Source organism: Meleagris gallopavo, chromosome 26, assembly GCF_905368555.1.
Source record: "Meleagris gallopavo chromosome 26, MGAL_WU_HG_1.1, whole genome shotgun sequence".
In the NCBI taxonomy this organism is placed as follows: Eukaryota; Metazoa; Chordata; class Aves; order Galliformes; family Phasianidae; genus Meleagris; species Meleagris gallopavo.
In genome coordinates this window covers 3,098,719-3,120,973 of record NC_139429.1, presented here as the reverse complement: position 1 = coordinate 3,120,973, position 22,255 = coordinate 3,098,719, and the positions used below count along the sequence as shown (strand labels likewise).

Below are 22,255 nucleotides of genomic sequence, written 5' to 3'. Positions count from 1 at the left end.
CATCTCAGAAGATGGAGCTGAAAGGCACAGGGTGGTTCGGCAGCAAGCTGGTGTATGTGGGAGTAGGAGAGCTGGGAGATGTTTATCAGTGTGCTGTGTCTGCACTAGCAGTATTTACCACGTTAGCCTGCAGCACCAATGTCTTCAGCCATAACATCTCAGGTAAAGAACTTGAGTAGAAGTCCAAATTCAGTTCACCCCAACACACCAAGATTTCACACAATTCATACCATGTTGCAAAATCTAGATTGAAAAAATCTCCAAGAAAAAACCTGCAGCTTTCCTTCAATTTTTACACAAATATACACATAGTCCTCGTTAGCTTAAAAATACTATTTTTATCTCTATCTTTTTTTTTCCTTTGATTCAACTTGACAGCATGCAGTGTATCTAAGCACAGAAGATGGAGCATGGATACGGGTTTAGTTGAGCTGTAGCACTTCAGCTGCAGCGCATTTATTTACAAAACAACCAAAAAAAATATGAAATCATTGATTCAAAGGAATCAATAATAAATATTTGCTTTCCTCTGAGTTGTTCAGACACAGTACAAGTACACCAATTATAGCAGGTAGAAGAGATGTAAGCTCAGTTTAGCTGCTTAGACATAAGAAAGCTACATAACATTGTATGCATTTAATCACACTAGTAATAACTGGTATATGACAGTAAATGCTTTAAACACACTATTCTACACAATCAAGTTTGGCTTATGATTCATTTGTTTCCCTTGTGCAACTCCTGATTTTCTGGAGCCCAGAAAACGTCCCTTTGGAAATGAGATACCTTTTAAATGAACTCTTTCTCCAGGGAAGAGGCTGTTGGGCACAGGCTGGGGGGAATTCTGCTTGCTGGCACCAAGCAGCACCTAGGCTGCAATGGAGCACATCACCCTTTGCTAATTGCAGGCCTGGCCTGTGACTCAAACTAACCTCCAGTATTAGGTACTTATGCTGTAACCAGCTCCACTGTTTGGACTGTTATCCTCATTTTGTGGTAATGAGGTACCGGTTGCTTGGGCTGTTTGCTTTGCTGAGAAATTCACTCCTGGTATAGAATAGGTGTCAAAGATAATCTGCTGAGGTGACATCACAATCAGCAAACTTAAAAGCCACAAACTTCACAAGTCCTAGACCTGGAATCCCTTGGAAGCACTTAGGAGCAGTGCCTGTGCCTTCAGGGCCTACAAAAAAAGGAGTCACAGACACTGAGCAACTGCAACCTCCAACCAAATCTGTCAGAGCACAGCTGTCCCAGGAGGCTCTGGTGGCTCTGAAATGGTGCCTAAGCAAAATGACCCAGTATCCAGAACTGGTGAAGGTAAAAGCTTATCAAACAGCTGATTCCCTTCTATCACCTTCTATTGGTGGCTCAAGGCCCCTCCCCACAACAAACAGTATTTTGGCCTTCTGAGGGCGGGTTGTGCTGATTGCAGTAGAGAGAGCAAACAGTACGTGTGATGGTGGTTGCTTTAGGAAGAGAAGTTCTCAGCACAGGGCAAATTTGAAAACTATTTCTCATAGGGAAGTGGCCCAAACATGGCCTTGTTTCAATCAGACCTTCTAAGATCTCAAATAAATGGAATAATGGGTCTCAGAAAAGAATTTAGAACCTACAAGCTCAGTGTCTTCTGTGTAGCAGTGGTTAGAGTCAAGTCCTTCAGAGGAAAGTATAAACAGACAGTTCTGGGGCTATCTGCCCCCACAGGAAGCCTGTCCCTATTTCCCATCATTTCTTATTGGCCTTCAAATTGAAGCATAAGACTATGTCCCTTGAAAATGTCTATTCTGGCAAACAATCACAGAAGGTATTTTCATGATTCCTACTTTTTTAAGAGTCCTGCTAAGGTTTAAGCCTTGAGAATAGCACATGGCATACAGGTTGGTGTATGGCAGTACACCTTCCTTCCTTTAGCATTGCACTTAAAGTTTACCTGTCCCTGGTGTATTTTGTTCATGATGTGTTCTTTCACTCCATCTTCAGTCTTACCTGGATGTGTGAAGGTCAGTCCAGGAATGGTGTTCATACAGTTTTGGGAAGAGCTCTCTGAGGTCTGTATGGCTCACCCTAAACTGGTGAATTCACAACCTGGCTGTAGCAAAGACATCTTCAAATCCTTCTTCCAGGCTTTTTGGTTGGTTAGCAGCCCTCAGTTTTTGAGGCATGCCTTCATTTTGGCTTCAGCATTCAATTCTCATCTCACTAAGGCTCATGTGACGCAGATACAACTCTGGTGAAGTTACTGCAGCTTTTCAGTGCTGTCCATACAAGCAGTCAAGCTCCTGGCCGTATTTCTCTGGATGCATCATTAATCTCAACCTAGCAATTGAAGTATCTCTGCTTCCTTGACACATGGGCTCCTTTCCCTTTAGTACAGAAGTTAGTTTAGACACTTGCCTTTGTGCTGTATCTCTTGACCTTTCCTTTCTGCTTTAGTTGCAGCCTCCAGAAGTATTTCCCTGAAGACTGAATGCAGAAAAAAGGCAAGCGTGTTTCAGTTCCCTTCAAGGTTGACCACAAGAGTACCCTCAGCGGACAAATTGCCTCAAGGTCTTCAGGTAAGAGTATGCATTCTTCTAGAAACTTCTCCAGAAACAGTACAGGAGACTTTCCCCTTCCCCCTAAACCTCACTGGAATATTAGATGTCTTTCTGTCTCTGTTGATCCCTTTTAAAAAAATCCTGAGGTTTGGCTTCATTTCTCTTGTACAGCGCTTAGCTGACATTGTTTTCAGCTGTAGTTTTAAAATGCTCAGTGTTCCATTTTCTAAAAAGGTACTTTAAAAAGAAGGCTCCCTTTTCCCCTCAATTTGATCTTTCTTTTAACCAAAAAAAAAAAAAAAATCCATCTCAGAACCTCAAGTGCTGGGAAAAAGTTGAGTGGGAGGGCTTCTTGTGGTGCAGATTGTCACAGGTGACTAAAATTAAGCTGGCCAGGGAGGTAACTAGCTAATCTAACAACTCCTATGTGGCTGGTGGTACGTGGCGTGTTTCTGGATGGCAGAAGTCAGAGCAGTCACACGGTCTGGAACGCTCGGCTCTGAGCAGGCACCATGACCAGCGTGGCTCCCATTTTCATCAGGTTGGCATAGTCGACTTTCTTTGGCTCTGTTTCCTTTCCTCCCATCTCCCTCTGGCTGTACTGTGGAGGAGTCAGATGGGGAGTAGCTTCAGTTGACAAAGTCCGCTGGCTGCGAGAGGCACTGTTGGCTGTCGACCTGGTTGAGGAGGAACCCGAGCGTGAGCTCCTGGAACCAGAGGATGAGGAGCTGGGCTTGACAAGATGGGCTTTGGGTGCCTCTGCGTCTTCTCTGCAAACACAGCACAAGAACAAAAACAATTACACATTTTATTACCCTGAATTGCTGCTGCAATGGTTGCTTGCTGAAGCCACCAAGGCACATTTGTCCAGTAGTCTGAGCAAGGCAGTGGGTTTCCTGAATTCTGTGCAAAGTAACTTAGTAGATTGAATTTGTTGTAGCTCTGCAGAGCTATTGGCCAAATGGATTTAGAATATGTATGTGCACAACTGGCTCTGTGTGTGTGGATTTGAAGTCTGTGGAACAAATGCCCAGTATCAGTGCAAACAGTTCAGACAGAATTGTGTGCTCTATTATCTTAATTCATAATGACAGATTACCTATACAAGACTGGCAGAGACCTGTTCTGCTGGTTTAAAAAATGTGAGTAGTGAAAATAGCACAGTAACTGAGCCCTGAAAGAGAGGTGTGAAAAGATGACGGAAGAGGCTCAGATAAGAATAAAAAGGCGTGCAAGGTTTGAAAGCCTAGAAAACAAGAAATGCAAGGGAAGCAATGAACAGAGACACCTTCTTGCTGGCCATACCAGCAACCTGACCACCAGCAGAGTAATCAGCTGCTGAATGGATTATAAAGATGCCTGCTCAACCGTATGTAGATGTCATATAAGGGCAGGCAGAAGTAAGGTGGAATGAGGTGAGGGGGTTCTTTAGGGACAAGAGCAGCTAAGTCTCATTCCTGGAAATATATATATATATATTTTTTCCCATAACTTTGCTCCCTGAGCTCAATTGGCTGAAGACCAAGAGGAGTGAGGTGGCAGAGCTCACACACAGATGAGTTCAAAGAACATGTGTCAGCGTTCTTGAGACACCTGATCAGGGGTGAGGCTTCCCAGCTCTGCAAACAGAGGTTTAAAGGGTTTCTCACCCTGAGCTAAGTCCAGCAGCACAGTTGCTCAGAAGACTCAGGAAAGACCATGAAAACCTCAGAGCATTCCCAACAGAAATCTTAAGAGTTGTGAAACTTGTCAGTGATGTTTCAGGAAGACTGTAAGAGCTTTATAGAATGATCTTTTAAGAAACCAATGCTTGGGTTACTTAAACCTGGAGCGAAAAGAGATGTTAATTTGAAGCATGCTGGGTGTACAGGAGACTGAAAGTCAGGAGGGGATTAAGGGAAAGGTGTTACCTGATTTCATTTGGGGCCTCCTCTTCCTCATACCTCTTCTTTTCTTTCCTTCTTATTGTCAGCCTCACCACCAGGAACAGGAGGCAGAGTCCCACCACGACGCCGCAAACTGCTCCAGCAATCATGCCAATATTTTGGGCATCTGTTAACAGGTAAACTCTCAGTAGTGGCCAAATAGATACATTCTACTTCACACTAGAAATTATATCATTTATAAATCAGAATTTAGACTACTTAAGTGTCTCAGCACAGTTGAGCCAGTTTATCTTAAATACTGTTTCTAAACATGAGACAATACAGAGAAAAGAATTCACTTCTAGAAGGGTGGGATCACAGGAGCTATGCTTTCCGCTGTGAGTCAGATCTGAGATGGGGAGGCAAAATCCTTATGTAAGAGCCCAGAACCACAAAAAGTATAATAGAGGCAGACAGCACAACCCACGCTCAAGGAAAAGTACCAAACAATTTTCTAAAGGCAGGAGAATGAACTACAGATATTTTCCCATGAGGTATGAATCCTGAAATGTTCACTGTTTGCTTACAGAATGAATTATTCAATTTTTGGGAAAAAAATTGTGACTGGAGGAGGAAAAAGAGGACCAGAGAAAGGAAAATTGTGCTGTGCCAATACAAGGCATTTGTCATTCAGAATAGGGAAGTTAATGAAACAACACTTCCCAATCTGTCTGAGTCCTTGGCTGAACTTGCATGAAACCTTTTGATAAGAGTGGTGAGGTTGGGCTTGGCTGTGAGTTGTTTCCTCAGGGCTTGTCCCTGTGGAGGGTTTAGCAAATCAAAATGAGGTTTTAAACCAATTCAGTTCAATTGACATAAAAGCTGCCAGGACACGTCAGATGCCTGAGGGGAGCAGGTTTTCCTTGCTACATGACCATAATGCAGCTACTTCAGGCCTGGCTTGGCAGATACATTCCAAAGCTATGGAATCTCCATAGAAGAGATCTTTGTCAGCAGTCGTTTATTTCAACAATTCAGGCTCCCTCTTATCTTCCCTGAGATTTACACACAAAAGCCTTCCAAACTGCATTGTTTGTTTGGATTTGCTGTCAGTGCTTGTGCTGAACTCCACCCATTTCCTTGCACGCATATGCAAAGACATAACACCTAGATACCTACACACCTTTGATGTGATTAATCACATAGATACTGATTTTATTCTCTGGTGTTGGGCCAAATATATTGAGTCTGGATTAAAACCAAACTGTGCCCGAAGTTGCTTTTTCACTTTGTGCAATTACTTCTGTTGGTCAGGCTTTCTGGGCTGCCTGGAAATAGCTTGCCTTCTCAAGGAATTTGGGGCTTCAATAACAGACTATCCACAGAGATTTAATACTGAGCAATAATCTCATGCAATCATAGAATCCTTCCAGCCTGAGCTAACTAGCAGCTTGGCAAACCATCTCACCTGTTTGTTTGTTTTTTCCCTGTTACTCTGTTGGCCATTCTCAAAATCAATATTTCTAACAGACCAAAACATTTGAGCCGAAACACTGTATTTACCACTCCAGGCTATATGGAATACTGCTGAGCAAATGAGAACTGTTCCATGTGACTGGAGTACAAAAGGGCAAGGGTGTGGATAAGGGTTCATCCAGTGAAGTGGGTCAGCTGAGGACCTACATTGCTCATACAGAGGTGAGAATACAAATTAGGTGCAATACTCACGCTGCACTGTCACCCGAACAACACAGCTCTCTTGTCCAGCCTCGTTGGTGGCCATGCATTGATACAACCCTGTACTCATCTGAGTGAGGTTCTTCAGTAAGACTTGACCTGGATTAGAAATGTCTGGAATAGGAAAAACAACACTCAGATTAATCAGAAGACTAAGAACGGATGGACGGAACAAAAAAACGAGCGCTGAACTTGCAGATCAAAATCAGTTTGAGATCAGCAATAACTCAGGAAAGACCATTTGTCAATCTTTTGCAAAGCATGAGAACTTGTACACTTCCTTGCTCGGGGTGGAGCACAACACAGCATCCTGCTGTAGCCAAGTTCTGGTAAAGCACTGCTCTCACTGCCAGCACACTCTCCCTGGTTACAAGATGGACACACAGTGTGCCTGTGGGTGGTTATTTGGCTTTCAACACATGGAGAGCTCTAAGAGGAAGTGACTTACTGACTCTTGACGTAGGTGGGAGATGTTCAGCTTTCTCATCTTCCTCATTTATGCGCTGCCACCGGTAGGAGATGGGCGCAGTGCCTGAGGAAGAACGGCACTGCAGGGACAGGTCTTTCCCTTCTGACAGCTCTCCTTCCAGCCAGCACTTGGGCTTGGAGGGTTTCTCTGTAGAAAACAGAACACTAGTCATGCACATGCAGCAGATTATTTTCTTGGTGGAAAACCTTTTTTTTAGAATTATTATTATTTGCACTAGTGATGTTTGTTAGTGGACTTTAACTGCAGCCTTGTGCAACTTTGTAGTGTAAGAAGTAGAAAGAACACATTCTGTTTTGAGTCAGTCTGCTTCATGGATACTTGTGCCAATGGAGCTGTATCAAAGCATTCTTCTAGGCACATTTTAGAGACTATCCTTTCCCTGAAATCCTTTCCCTCCCCCTACTTCTCCATTTCTTCCTTCTCCCCACAGGATCTGTCAGGTCACAGCAGGACTTCCATGGGGTGATAGTGTAGGTGCCAAATGTCAAGCAATAAATTGGAATCAGGGAAGAGAAATGCTAACCCCAGTGGCTTATCCATCACCTTCACTGACTTGTATCGGTTTGGGCTCCAGGGACACAAACTCAGAGTCCTCAGCAAGAGTTCTGGACAGAGCAATGGTTGCTAGGATATCACTCTAGTTTGCATGATGAGATCATAGGACAATTTAGAAAGGAGATGTTGCAAGTGGGTACGCTTACCACAAAATAGTTCTCTGTGCTCTTCCTGTGTTCTATCCTTTGCCAAAAAATGCAAAGGCAGATACAGACTTATTGAAACCTGATGAAGAGATGTCTGTGTGTATTTATACCCTAATGTAATAAATCTCTATACAGAGATGTGCCTAGATATCTATATATCTATATATGTCTTTGAAAGAACAATAAAAATGATCTTACCTACAACTTTCAGGGTGATGTGAGCCCATTCGTACTGCCCAGCATTCTTCACCTTACATATGTACTTCCCTGCATCACTGGACTGCAGGGAGATGATCTGCAGGGATGCATCTCCAGCACGGAAGTTGGAGGTGAATGAAACACGGCCCTTCTGTTCTTCATTCAGGTCATCGTAAACGTGGCCTCCAGAGTAGGTGATCACCTGAGGAGCAGAGATGGACAGCTGTAATTTTATTTTTGTATGGAACAACAAAACAAAGCCTTTCCAGAAGCTTCAGGCTAAGGTCCTGCATAGCTAAGTGCCTGGGGATCACCCAGGAAGCTCAGAGCAAGGTGGAAAATTAAACCTGGATTTCAAATCTGAAGCTGATACAAGAACTATATTTGCACTAAAGGTTCATATTTGAGCATTTGTACCAGCATCAAAATAGGCATCATCTGATGCCACAAGTAGCCACTGATTGTGGCTAGGTTCAACTAGAACAGCAAAGCAATCATTCCAGTTACTCCAGATCTGGTTTTATAAGTACTTAATGACTATTCTTTCTCCCCCCCCCCCCCAAAGATTTCAAAGTCCATGCCTACGAAATAGAATATCTGAAAGCCTGAAGGGCACTTCTGAGGTTTATCTGGAGACCACTGATTAAATAATACCATTGATTTAAAGAAAACGCAGTTTCATCGCTACCTCCTCATTATAGGATAAATAAATATCAATTAACTTTCACACACTTTAAACACATCACCTAGGCATTCTGCTTACTTCCTCGGTATAAATCACAAAGGACTTCACAGACATCTCTTTAAACCAATGGCTGCTGTTGATGCCAACACAGCAGTGGGGCTGTTGGGCTGTTTTCCCAGCAGGTTGTGGATGAACCTACCGCTTTCTGCACCGATTCAGACGTGTGCAGCAGCCACTCAATGTCCAGGCTGCCTTGCTCCAGGAGGCCCAGGCGATGATGACAAGGCAAAGTCACGTTTTCTTCGGCCACTCTTTTAAATTCTGTCTGAGCCTCAGCCAGCCAGACAGAACAGGAAGCTGAAAGACAAATGCTGGTGGTCAGAGGCTGAGATCCATCTCTGCGCTCACAACTTCGATTTTGCTGCGTTCTTCCTCGTTTGCTTCGTGGCATCAAAGAAAACCCAACAGCTTGGCTTCCTGCACAGATTGCAGCTGATTCAAGGAGACGTTCATACATACACAAGGAGTTCATTTCACACCAATATTGAAACACGAAGAACAGATGGCTTTGTACTCCAGAGCTGTCAATGCTGAAGTCACACGATTGTTTTGCTCAACTATGCATCTACAGAGTTTCAGAGTTCCAGATTACCTTGTTTTTGCCCTCACTTTTTATCCCTTTACTTCAGAAGTGGCATTTCAGTCTGGAATACTCTCCCAGCCCGTAGCTTTATTCCTATCTCAGCCTGATGATGCTTAGAGTCTCTTCCCTAACACTGGGAACGAGGTACCTGATGCCTGAGAACGAGGGCATCAACCCAGAAATGGTCAAAAATTGAGAAGAAAAAGAAATTGCTAAGGAGAACCACTAGAGGGAAGCCGAGTCGTTCACACGTTGCTAAGTGTAACAGCCCAACTGCAGCCAAAGCCCCGAATCCAGAGGCAGGAGATGGCGCTGCTTAAATCGGAGCCTTTTTCTGTATCGCATTCCTGCTCAAACCAGACCGAAGCAAGGTTCTTAGCTTTGCACGTCTCTCAGTTTTGATAATCAGCGGGCTTTGGTAAGCTCAAACCCGATTCAAAGTGGCCCAAATAGAAAATAGGAACAGAAAAATTGCTGTGTTCTGGGCAAGGACCATCAAATCTGCTGCAGAACATTTTCCAATTGACAATTCATGTGGATTTCTGTGGCATGAATGCCATTTGCGTTCTGTGCCTGAGTGCATTTGGGTGTTACATGTTGCCGTGCAGGAAGAAAGCACCCGAATGTGCTTTTTCTCATGAAAGGAAGCACATGAAATCTCCTGGTTCTTAGACCAATTAACATGAAACTGATTAAAGCTGAGCTGGCAGCACTAGGAGGATACTCCACATGTGTATTTGAGTGCCAAGATTACAAAGCGAGATTACTGGCAACAGCTGCAGTTACACAGGCTGCACTTGGATTCAGACAGTGGATTTTTAACCTTGCTTTTACTTTTAAGCACAAAAAGCAGCAAAAATGACATCCAAAGAGACACTGTGTCGGCTTTTTCTGTTTCCTGAGGACTAGCACTGGTCTAAAAATACTCCTCTCTCCTGCTCCCATCCTCAGATTTGCCTCTCGGTTGTCACATCCCAAGCTCCTGATATTGAATCAATACTTGTTAAGTGCTTGTACCAAAGGCATCAGCTTCTACACATGCGCACGTGTACAAAAACGCCTAGAAAGAGAAGACAAGAAAAGTCTTGCAAAGGATTAAACTCTCCTCCTCTACACACATCTCTGCATGAATTGATGGCTGTGCAAGCTCCTTTTCAGCCACATTAGTTGCTTTCTTTAAAGGGAAAATTAATCCAGTTTATCACTGGGTTCACTGGGCTCGTAGCTCCATCTGCCAAATACAATTATACCTTCTGCTAAGGGAAATGCCTGCTTTCTCCTGCAGCCACACTGCTGCTGGCTGCCTTCATTAACATGCTGACACTCGCTAGATGACCGATCAATAAGTTTAATTAAAGTGCCACAATTCACATAACGTTTGCAGCAGCTTCAGAGGCTGTGCCAGCAGGGCTCTGAAGCTGTGTGTACGTCTCACAAGGTATTCTGGATTTTAAAATGTAGTTTTACATTTGATGCCTAGGTCGAGATCATATATTGCATTTTGATGGAGTGTAATAGCAGTGAGCAAACTGGCTTGAACAAGCTGCTTACAGGAGAGCTCACGTCTCATTCTGTTCTTGTTGCCCCCAGCTAACGTGATCTGAGATTCAAACTGAGCCCCAGCAAGAAGTGCCCACCAGGCACAGGGCTCGCCTGCTTTTCCATGACATAACTAACATTCTTATTTAAAAAACTTGTCCCTTTAGTCCTTATGGTTTTCTAAGCCCACAAACTCTACAAGAAATCCAAATTCTCCTATATCTGTGCAAAGTCAAAAGGAAGCTTGAAATAAGGCTTGCTGGAAGTACTTAATACAAGGTAGCAGTTGTGGAAGTGCCCAGCGCAACAACTGAAAAGAGCTGGAAGTGAACAGACCTTCACAGCATTTAGCATGGGGTATCACTGCAGTAGAAATGAGAGCAGCCCCTCTCATAGCTCTGGGGCCACACGAGGGCACAGCACATCCAGAGCTTCCCTACACTCAGACCACGGATGCAGCACAGACAACGGATGGTTTTCCCAAAAGTCAGACCCACTCTCTTGCTCAATAAGGCAATATGTATGCAGGCTCCACAGATCTCACCCAAAAAACCTCTTCCACATCCTGTGTGGGACTCTGTGGGACGAACAGCAATTCAGGAATTGCTTCAGCTTTACTCAGGCCTTACTCAGACACACTGCATGACTCCAGGGGGAGGTCAGTTTGTTTTTGCAGAGCAGCAGCACCACAAAGCACTGGCTCGTGGATCTCAAACAGCCTGGCTGCAGTGGTAGTCCGCTGGCACACTGCAATCTCCTGTATCATCAGCATGCTTCAGCAGTGCACCATTGTTCAGAAGACAATAGCTCAGTCACCCAGCAGCCTCCAGAGCAACAAGCATTGTTAGCAACGCCAAAGCAAGCATACATAAAGGAAAAATGAATATACATTCGTTCAAGGCCAAGGCTGGATGTGGCTCTGAGCAGCCTGGTCTGGTGGTTGGTGACCCTGCACATAGCAGGGGGTTGAAACTAGATGATCACTGTAGTTCTTTTCAACCCAGGCCATTCTATGATTCTATGATAAAGGTGGGCCAGCTCTAGTGCAATGCAAGGACCAAGCTCAATGGAACTGGGGGCTGGCAGCCCTCACCGAATTATGACCACACAAAGATGTGCTTCTGTGCTGAATACACTCATGCACGCTATCATGAAACCTAGACTTATTTTCATGGCCATCCATTAACAAGTGTGTGCATAAAGCCACAAAAATGCACGTGCATCTGATAATATCAAATATACATAGATGTCAGGCACAGAAACAGACACACAGGATCAGATGGAAAATACATGTTTTGCTGAAATTATTTGTAGGCAAGTTCATGTGCTAAAAGCTAAAAAGCTTCCAGAGTTAAATCTTTCATTAGCTTCAGAAGGCAGATGAATTAGGGAGCAATGCTCAATATAAGTGTTACTTTCAAAAGTAGAAGTCCATGCTTTATCACCTAACTGCTACACTTAAAAAGAAGCTCCCATAAAAGCTTCAGAGAACTGTGATACAAGAAATCCACAGTGACATTTTGCAAAGCTGGCCCCAACCACATTGAGATCACTCAGTGTTAAAAATGGGTCCTTGCTGCTGGGACTTCTCTGATGAAGCATGTTTTTCAGCTAAACTTAACACTTTTTTTTTCTTTTTAGATTTATTTTGGCTTTTTTTTTTTTAATTTTTTTTTTTTTTTTTTTTTACCAAATAAGACAAACTTGAGTTGGTGACTGTAACTTTTCCAAAGAAACTCTGAAGCTGCAGGAATTGTTGGTCTGCTTCTAGCACATGATGTCTTGAGTCAGAGGAAAATTATAGGTTGTGTTTCTACTCCCATTCCTTAGGCTCAAGTTGGTGAGGTGAGATGTAAACACTCGCTTAAGTTAAGCCAGGTTTTAAAAGGGCTTTACTAAATGCAAACCTTAAAAGTAAAAACACTTCACCGTGGGTCATCCCAGGGCAGTCACCTAACCTGACCTTGTTTTGGAGACATCAGTCCTGAAGGCTGTCATGCAAGGAGTTTGTAGTACTGCCTGGGCAACTTCCAGTCCACCTGCAAAAGGTGCTTCATCTGCTTTTGTTCATTAGCATCATAGTGTTTCCTGGAAGAAAATGCAGCAGGAGCAGTGAATGGCCACTGTTGCCCCAGCACAGTGCATGCTCCTAAAGGAAGAACGATTTGCTAAAGACAAATAGTTTCAAACATAACCAATGCTTTTATAGTCCAATCTCTTGAGTCCTCCTTGGTATCCTCTAAAAAAATTATTTACACACCTGGGTCTGATCCCACTACCCAAAGCTGTGGTCTTTTTATAAAGGAATTTTTGGTCTTGCAGTCTTGAGTAACACATTGTTTTCAAAGCCTGGATTTCTGCTTAAACAGCATAAGTTATCCCATCCCTGCAGAGTGCAAGTGCCTGCAGAATTATCCAGGCAGAAAGCATTTCTCTAGCTGAATAATCCTGCACATACATCCTGAACACGTCTTACATGTCGTACTGAGGACGTGGGAAGTATTGGTGGTAGGTGGATGGTTGGACTGGATGATCTTGGAGGTCTTTTCCAACTGTGGTGATTGTATGATCCCACTCACAAATCCGCCTAGATACATACAAGAACAATGCTTGAGAGTTAAAGCACAGCTCGGTCTGTAGTGTTGCAACCACTCCTTCATGCCAGGAATTTAAGACTTCCCATCTGTTAGAGTTCCATCTCACTTCTGGATTGTAGGAACAGATTTGCTAAGCTGCTCCATGGAAAAGCCAGAGCCAGCTCTTGCTCCATCCACTGCTTGTGAGAGCACTAGGGAATGCAACTGGAGCATTTTCTAACAGACAGGTTTTGAGTTTTACATGCTTAAAGGAGACTGGCTGCTTTTCTGACCATGGAATTGTATCTGGACTAAAAAAAATCTCACATCTAAGTGATTTCGAAGCTCCAATCATTTAAATATCGATGACACTACAGACAGTAATTCTACGGTTTTTCTCCACTGAGAAACCGATCATTTTTTCCCCCTCAATAATTAGTGATAGGACAGACCTGCACATCAAGTCCTGTATCTTATCTCCCCTTCCAAGCCTCCTGGACTTTCTGCTGCAGATAACTGAGCCAGTAAATTGCCACACTGGGTTGTGCCTGAGCTATAAGGAGAACCCACAAGGTTGACACCCTGTGTCCACCATTGGCCTGCGCTAGCCCTAACGGCCAGTTGCACTGACAGCATTTTAGGCCAGAATAAACATAAAATGGTGTCTTCTTGCAGACAGCTATTTTGCATTCTTTGGGCAAGGGAGGAAAAGCTGGGGGCGGCTGTAAGTCTCCTAGGGATAATTAACTCAGCCAGGGCTGTGCTCTGGGACATCTGCTTTCTGTATTCCTTGGCTGGCAGAGACATAAAGGCCAGAGGTCTCCTTCTCCCGAGAGCTCGCGTGCTCCAAGTGACCAGGGGCTGCCCCCCAGCATGCTGCCTGCAGCCCGCTCCCCTCCGCCTCCCTTTGATTTCAGGAATTTGGTTGTGAAGCACAAGCGTCTCAAACGAGAAAAATGTGAGCTCACAGTCAGCTCCCGCAGGGACAGGCTGGCTGTGTCAGAAGCGGAGAGGTCGGCCTATCCTCATCCATATCCACAAAGCATTGCAGAGGTCCCCCGTAATGGGAACCACATGTGCTTGGGCTGAGGCTGGAGGAGGCTGTTAAGCAGAAAGCAAAGAGCAGTCCGGCATGCTGCCGAGTTTCCAAATGGTGACGTGAAGCCTTTGGAATTGAAACCACTTCGGAGCTAGGAAGAGAGCCTGAAGAGAAAGCAGCAGCACTGCACAAAGCAGAGCCTCTGATTGTTAGAGGTTTGCAAGGAGAGAGTAAGAAGTGCAGGAGGGGCGAGAACCTGGCAGGTGACACACAGAACCTTACCTAAAGAAACACTGACAGCTGTAGGAACATAGGCCCTTGTTGGCCATTCTTCCCCTGTATGGAAGCAGCCAGTCGGTCCCTGATCTGAGGTGGCCATTACCAGCACACGGTGTGCACAGCAATGCTCCAAGCACAGCGTATCTCACTGCCTCGAGGCAGGAATGAGGTGCAGGTCTCCTACGTGGCTCTAGCAGCGAGGATACAACATTCCTTGGGAGAGCTCAGGGTTTCTTCATTAGGTTCAGATGAAAGACCAATCCCACTGTACTAATGGCCACATACATGCTAAGGCTCTGACTTGCACATTCCTAGAAGCAAGAAGTAAAATTATCTCTGGAAAAGCCGGCAGGAAGTTTGCTTTCCATACCAACACACAACTGAGTCCAAAGCCTGCAGAAACTCTGGAATATTGGAAAAACATTGAAGCATTCAATTATCTGAGGATCTCCAGAGACAGCCAGCAGCTATGTATGTACTGTGGCTGTCCTTTTTCTTGTTGCATTTTAAAATAAAGTGCAAGTAGGCAGTTTTGGGTTTATATCCCCAGAGACCACACAGAACAGCAAACAAGACATCAGAACTGCATCTTCCTATTTAATGCTTCACAGAGTGTTTGTACAGAGCAATGTGTGAAGTCCCTCAGCCTTCAGTCCAGGCATTCTAGCAGTAAAATGGTCGAGGTGTCTTCTGCTCACACAGCTCAGCTAAGCTTCAGAGGTGCAGCTGGTGATTTCCAGCTGTGTGGATCAGACCTACACAGAGCTTGTCCACACAACACAGATCCCTCAGGGGGACTGAAGCACCTGAGGATGACTGATACTCCTTTTCTCTGCAAGTATCTCTGGGCTGCTTTGCACACTTTACAAAACTTTGTGCTGAGGAAAGCAAGAGGACAACGCCTCTTGGATGATGCTGATGGACATTCAAATGAAGGAATTGGTTGACAACTCTGAATGCAAGAGATAGAGAGGTTGAAATAGATTACTGAAAAAAGCCCTTCTTCTAGTAAGAATTCTTCTTCCCCACCGTAGCTTCAACGTTAACAGGGGGAACCAGAAAGCACCGAACCGATTCTGCTTTGTTGCTGCTTTGTCACAGAACTTCAACTCCTTAAGCATGCCAAGAAAGGTACAAGAAAACTAAGAGGTATTCAGAAACTTTATTCCTTTGCTGAATTTTAGGCATTTTCAAAGTTGGGTATGGTTTTAAGGTGCAGGCCTCAGTCCCTGTTCAGCACATCCACATTATTTCAGCGAGATGCTCAGTTCTGCAGCCATAATTGCACATAACATGGTATGACATCTCACTTATCCACTACAAGCGCTACTAATATGATACAGAATGAATGCCTAATGTATTAGCACTCTGTCACTTTTCATATTCTCGTACTCACTCAATCTCAAACACTCAGCCACAGCCTAGCCTAGGGCAGAAAATGAACAGCAGCAGCAGCTCCTCCCCATCATCCCCATAAGTCTTGTGAAAGATGTTGAACTCTGCAACACTGCTGGGATGAACACGAGGTGCAATCTTTCAGGCTGAGCGTAGCGCCAGGAACAAGAACAGCAACTCTAGAAGGGTCTGGGTTACAGATACTCTCTACCTAGCAGTCTGCAGCCTCTGTTTCTCAACAATCCAGCAGCAGTGAGTATTAATTAAGCTGTTCTTGACCTGCTGGAGGTTAGAAAAGCTCTCAAGCCTTGTCCTTGCACTTACTTTAGTAAGAAAAAAAAAAAAAAGGGACTGTGTTCTTAGATCTCTATACACTGAGTGTTAGTTTGTGTTGTACTTACGTCCCATCCTACACTTGGCACGGTTCAGTGTTCAGAATGGTTGAGTTTATTCCTAATGATACTTAGGAACAGAAGGTTAGGCTGAATGCTGCACTGGTGAGAACTTACTTTGACTTTAAAAAGAGGACAAGTGAATTTGGAAAGCATTCTCCCTTCAGAGGAACACATCTCCCCAAGTGGAGCACAGCAGCTATTATAACTCCAGCAGCTAAACAGCACAGCTGTTACAACAAGGACTCAAGTTAGACAGGAAGTAAGAAAATGTTGCTTAACACTAAATAAAAAGCATGATAACAGTAAAATCCATGCTGATATGCTTTTCAATGTCTAGAAGCACAGCTGAACCTAAGATACTCTAGTGCATTGACAATAGCCAGAGATGGGAGGTCTCAGGAGGATTCCATCACCCACAGGATTGTAGTTTATGAGCTGAAGGCCAAACCTCTACGTTCCCCAGACTTCTGGATCTATTCCACATGACAACAGCCTGCCACCCGAAAAAGGACATGGCTATACAACAGTGTCACATTAATCACGTTATTGTTGCTGCAACTTAAAAAGCACTGGAAAAAAAGTGAAGAACCTCTTTTTGCTTCTTTGGAAGTTTTCGAATCCGAAAACTTGTGGAAAATCTAACTTTCTTGTGTTTTTCTACGCAAATCCACAATTATTTTTTTAAGCTTCGTGTAGGTTATCATCACCCTTGGCTTGTTTCAGAACTTCAAAGCGTTAAATTAGCATTTAAAATATTTGGTAAAGGCACGTGGACTAAAATCAGCCCCATTTCACTTCCTCAGGAATAGCTGGAGCCTTAGAATACTGATTTTTTTGTTTGTTTAAATCTCATTTTGAGTGGCTCTTTCAGATGTGCAAGTTGAGAGACAAAGCTTCAATATCACCTAAGCTAAATAAAACCTGCAAACTGTTAGGAGGGACAACAGAAAGGGAACCTATTCCAGAGTCAAACAGCTCAGAATCTGTCAGAGCTAAGCCATGCTCAACTACTTTCTAGCCTCTGCAGTGGGAGAGGGAGGGAAGCAGATTTTCTCTGCTCACCACTGGGCTCTCATGCCAGCAGCTGAAATGCACGTTACATATATTTTGCATGTTTGCAAATACCAAGGGCTTCACAGAGCAGGGAAGTCTGTAAAAGCCTTGGGCCATTGCTAGGGGAAACCCTGAATGAGCACACGCAAGCATCATGCTTGCCAAATATTGCTGTGACCTTTGCACAAAAGAGTAATCTAGTTCTCCTCCGGCACACGTCCCTTCTCTGGAGTGAGGGATGCCCCAAGTGTGTCTGCAGAGAGAACTGGCATCTGGGAGAGCAAGGAAGGCCTGGCTAAGAGCTACAATACATCAGCAAGCTCTAGTGAACAAGCACAGTATTTCCAAGATACTGAAAAGAAAAAAGAAGAATCAAGATGTGGTTCAGGCAACAGTTGAACGAGTCTGCTAATTGGAAGTGAAAAGGTCAGGCATCTTATCAGGAAACAAACTGTAAAGGTCAGGTGAAGTATAGAGAAGTAAGCCTAGGAGGAATGGGTGGCACACATGGGCAGCTGAATCTACCTCTGGGACTCTCAATTTCCATACAGTCAATGTTCATAGGAGATCCGACCATCAACCCAAAAGCAAAGAACGTTTCCCTTGTTCTTAATCAGACTGAGGTCCCTACCAGAATCTGGCCAACTCATTTCCTTACTTCAACACCTATAAGGCAGATATTGTCATACAATAGGAGATATTGAAGCAATAACATGAGACATTAAAGGCTATTCCTGGAACAAAAAATAAGCAGACTACTACATTATTCCTATCTTGTGGACATCTTGTCCTTTGGAATTTGTTAGTCTGTTTCTTGTACATCCCATATCTCATACTGGGGAGCCCTAGACTAAACCCAGTCCCAACACTGCTATGTAGATTGAAGAGATCACCTTTCATCACCTGATGGCCACATCCTTCCCAGTGCAGCCTAGGTTGCTATTGGCCTTTGCCATAAGTATGTACTGTCAGCTCATCTTCACCTTGTGCATCACTCCAAGGGCTTTTTCTGCAAAGTGGAAAGAATATAAACTAGGGAACATGAGATCTCCACTGCTGGTACAAGAATACAAGCATTTCATGGAAACGAGGATCTCAGCAGCTCTGTACAGTCCAAAGAGAAATGATTGAATAATTTTGCTGAATGATTTAGGAGAGTTGGCAGTGGGCATTTCTCAGGGAAATCATCTAAGCTTGAACTCTGGGAAAGGACCTCAAGCCCTGCTACAGATGGAAGGGTTCCTGGACAAGCTGCAGCTTCTGTGCCTCACTTCTGTCCTTGTAAATTTATGTGAGTGTACCTGCATGCCTTAGGGATGAATACGTAAACCTTACAGAAGGAATAACAAGGTTGTAGAGAAATCTGAACCAGGCTCTTCTCAGAGGTACACAAAGAATGGATGGGAGACAACAGCAGATTGTGAAAAGGGGAATTCCAGTCAGATATTAGGAAAAGCATTACCACAAGGGTGGTCAAGTAGTGGCACAGTGGCTCACACAGACTATGAAATTGGCATCCTTACTGGTGTAAGCTCACTCTTCCTTGAGCTAACAGCTGCACAGAGGCCTCCCCAAATCCCTCCTGCTTTATACAGTCCTGTGACATGCTCTGATCCATGCAGCAGGTCAGGGAGAGACCCAGGAGACTTAAGCATCACTCCCCAAAGTTTAGGCCTTCCTGCTTCACCACAGCCTCCAGACCACCCGGGTAAATCACACCGTGCTGCTCTCCTGCCTTGGCTCCAGAGAGGTTCCTGAGCACCCCAGTTTGGCCCCAGCAGCCATGACTTACTGTGTACACAGCTGCCAGACCAGGGTGGTGGGCTCTGCAATGATTAAGTCCATTGTAATGTCTGGCAGCCATCTGTCAGCCACATTTACAGTAAACTGCAGCTCTCCTAGCATGTGTGGTCTGTGGGGATATAGCTGAGCACATAATTTAGTTGATGAATTTAGCTTCTTTTACTGCTGACAGTATCTGTGAGCAGGTCACAGCTGGCTGCAGTTTCTTGACTCCAGTACCAGTTGTTTTCTTGCTTAAATTTCTCTCCACATGACAGTAAAATCCAAGCTCTTGTAGTTAATCAGATATATCACCTGATATTGCTTCCTAATTGGAGGAGCTTGTAAGTAAATGCTTATGTATATTTGGCATTGAGTTCTCCCTAATATTTACTTGGAGAGGGCTGAAATTTACTTTTAAAGTGTCAGAAGAGTACACCATTAATTGACCACAGAAAGTTGCAAAAAGGGTCAAGGCAGATTTGCTAAGGTAAAATATTACTATCTGCTGAGTAGTTTGCATTATCCAGCAGTGCTGATCTTGCTAACTGGAACAAGAACCAGGTTGCTTGAACACTTCTCTTGCTTTGCCTCCATACCCTATGGGTGACTCTGGAAATGCACTGTAACACAGCTCTTCAGAGAGGTACTCTAAAATGTCCAAATCTGTTTTTCTCCAAGCTGAAATTAACTTTTCACATCATTGCTATTTAGTGTTCCAATGGTTTAATATTGCCTTCAAAAATTCCCAATATCATCGAGCCACAGTTGCCACGATAAGCAGCCAGCAGAGCACGTGGTTGGACACTGCAGTGCTCGTGTATTTCTGCTGGTTTTGTTTCTCTAGAAAAAAAAGTTTCTGTAATAGAAACTGACACGCAGCTCTCCTCCCTCTTTAAGAGGGCATTTTCAGTCAGAAGGCAGACGAGACGAAAGCACTGCCTGTCTGAACTGAGCACTCTGCTCTCTCTCTGCCTCCCCAAGGTGCAGTTCACCCTCATACCCTTCATGGAATACATTCAGAGCTGCAGGTATTCAGCGCCTCTGCAAAGCACCATCTCATATCCCAGCTGTAATTTCTCTGTTTTACCCTATGCTTCTAGGAACAGCGAGTATTCAAGCCTATCTTCAGGAACTTGGATATCACCGAAACATATCAAGAGAAGGAAAGCACATGCCAAAACGTTTTGTCACTTTTTTACCTTGATTTTAAACCCAATGGACTTTGTCCAGTGGCATTCGGTTAACTAGTTTCATATTGCAGGAGCATTCTTAACAGTACTTTTCCCAACTGATGCTCTTGAGTCACCAGTGCACATTGTACAACTAAAAGGACCAAATCAGTCTCCCATTGATCCTCCCATACTGAGACCTCAATGTTCTTTTCACAGCCATTAGCTAAATGAGCTTTGCATTCCCACAGAGAAACTCCTAACTAATGTTATTTTCAGTTTGCAAAGGAAAGAAAGCAAATACTGAACTCACCCCTGACTAACTGGGGACACAGCAAAGCTGACCGAAGTCACAAAGAAACAAGGGCAGAGTCTGGACTGAGTTCTACAGTTTGGAAGTTCCAATTCAAGCTGAACACCCAGAACACCTCCCAGTTGGTCCTAACCAGCAGGCCAAGTTTTCTCAACATCACCAAAATTAACCTGTGGCACAGAGTTTTTGCTTTTTGTAAAAGTGAAGTTACACTGGAACCCATGCAAGCTTCTTCTTTCAGAAATAGGAGGCTGGCACCATATGCCAACCGTGGTCCATTGAGGGATGAGAAAAATTGACTTATGTCAGCTTATTACTTCTAGTTTCCAAATAGGACAGAAAGTAAAGCCAGCACAGAGATCAAGCTGTGAGGAGGTAGCTGGCTTCCTGCCCAACACATCGCTTCGTTTCTCTGAGGCCCCTTCAGCTTCACATCGCCAAAAAAGGAAGATGGAAAATGTTACACCGAAAGCAAGAAGTGCTGCATCTCCCTCTCGCTCCTTGCCTGGAGGAAGCATCTTCTCTGGGAGATCTGCAGCCACCCAAAGGAGAAGCTGACAGCTGTGATTTCTACCCCAAGCTGGCTGTACAACAGGAGCCCAGGAACAGTGAACAGACATCAGCCATCCCTGGCACTCACCACATTTTTAAGGAACTGGGCTGCAAAATGTGGGTTTTTATACCACATCCCCTCCAGCTCCTCCAGAAAGTCCAGGTCCTGAACAAAGCCCGCAGTTTCTGTTCAACATGCACTGTGCCATATGAGCAGAGCTGGCAGCAATTCCTACTGACCCTAGCACAATTTTAACTATTTCCCCTTTTATTACCGAATAAGAAAAAGAAACAATTTTTACTGCAAGAGCCCGGTTTTGCAAGGCTTCTTCTGCCTCAAACTGCTGTAACACAGCAAGTAAGCACTCCAAAGCAACTCCACCAGCTCCACTGTAAACTTTCCAGTGGTCCATTTCCTCATCAACCTCACCCAGTAGCCTGGCTGGATTATCCTTTTACCTTAAGCCTTTGCTGTGAATTCTGAGAAAGCTCTTCTCCCTTCTGAACCAACAACACCTCCCTGCACAAGGGTTTGGGGACAGCAGGAGGGGAAGGCAGTTATGTAACAGCTGCAGGAACTGAGGGGGAGAATGAATGTCAGAACTTGCTAAAACACAAACCCGGGAGCCTTGCGGATTCCGTCTCCAACATCCATCAAACATGATTAATTTTAATGTCACAACATTTTAATGTCAATTACTTTTAATGTCACTGCTTCTTATTTACTGGTGCAACCACATTTTAGAGCTGATAAGAGATTCCCCCAAAGAACACTTAAGATCAAATAAATAAAGCAAGAAAGATAAATGCAACAAACACGAGCAGAAGACTGGTGCCTCCCTGCTATTGTAAGGCTCTTGATGTGTTGAATCTAATTGCATTTCAAAGGCTGGGGCAGTTGAAAAATGGAGTATATCTGAGGCTTTTCTGTTCAGGTAAAGTTACTACTTAGTAAAAATTTGCTTCTTTGCCTGTTTTCCAGACTACATAGTTTGACTAGTTGATGTCCATTAGTTACATGCCTTGATGTTACTTATATTAAGTGAAACCATCAGACAATACGTTTTGTTTCAGCGCTGCACAGAGTAAAGAATAACATCTCTCATCCTGTCTCATAACTGGACTTCAGTTTGGCCTTTGGTGTGGTCCTCCACAACATCCTTTTCTCCAAATCGGAAAGATATGGGTTTGATCAGTTTGATGGACAAGGAACTGGCTGCAAAATCGTACCCAGAGAGTGGTGGTCAATGGCTCAGTGTCCAGATGGAGGTCAGCAACAAGCATGGTCCCTCAGTACTCTT

General features: G+C 44.1%; 1 protein-coding gene across 7 annotated transcripts in view; it reads right to left on the bottom strand.

Annotated features, from left to right (window-relative positions):
- Positions 1 to 421: 421 nt before the first annotated feature.
- Positions 422 to 22,255, bottom strand: part of CLMP (CXADR like cell adhesion molecule) — a 40,011-nt gene continuing 18,177 nt past the window's right edge. For 4 of the 7 annotated variants that reach the window (XM_085209113.1, XM_010723646.4, XM_010723647.4 and 1 more), the window contains 6 exons: positions 8,416 to 8,573; positions 7,532 to 7,733; positions 6,591 to 6,758; positions 6,134 to 6,256; positions 4,451 to 4,592; positions 422 to 3,310 (listed from right to left, as the gene is read on the bottom strand). In XM_085209113.1, the coding sequence (XP_085065239.1) occupies positions 3,016 to 3,310; positions 4,451 to 4,592; positions 6,134 to 6,256; positions 6,591 to 6,758; positions 7,532 to 7,733; positions 8,416 to 8,573 (1,088 nt within the window). In that variant the 3' untranslated portion in view covers positions 422 to 3,015. Of the gene's footprint in view, positions 3,311 to 4,450; positions 4,593 to 6,133; positions 6,257 to 6,590; positions 6,759 to 7,531; positions 7,734 to 8,415; positions 8,694 to 12,361; positions 12,487 to 14,295; positions 14,408 to 22,255 lie in introns of those variants that run through there. The other 3 variants (XM_085209114.1, XM_010723648.4, XM_085209115.1) reach the window with 3 other exon arrangements.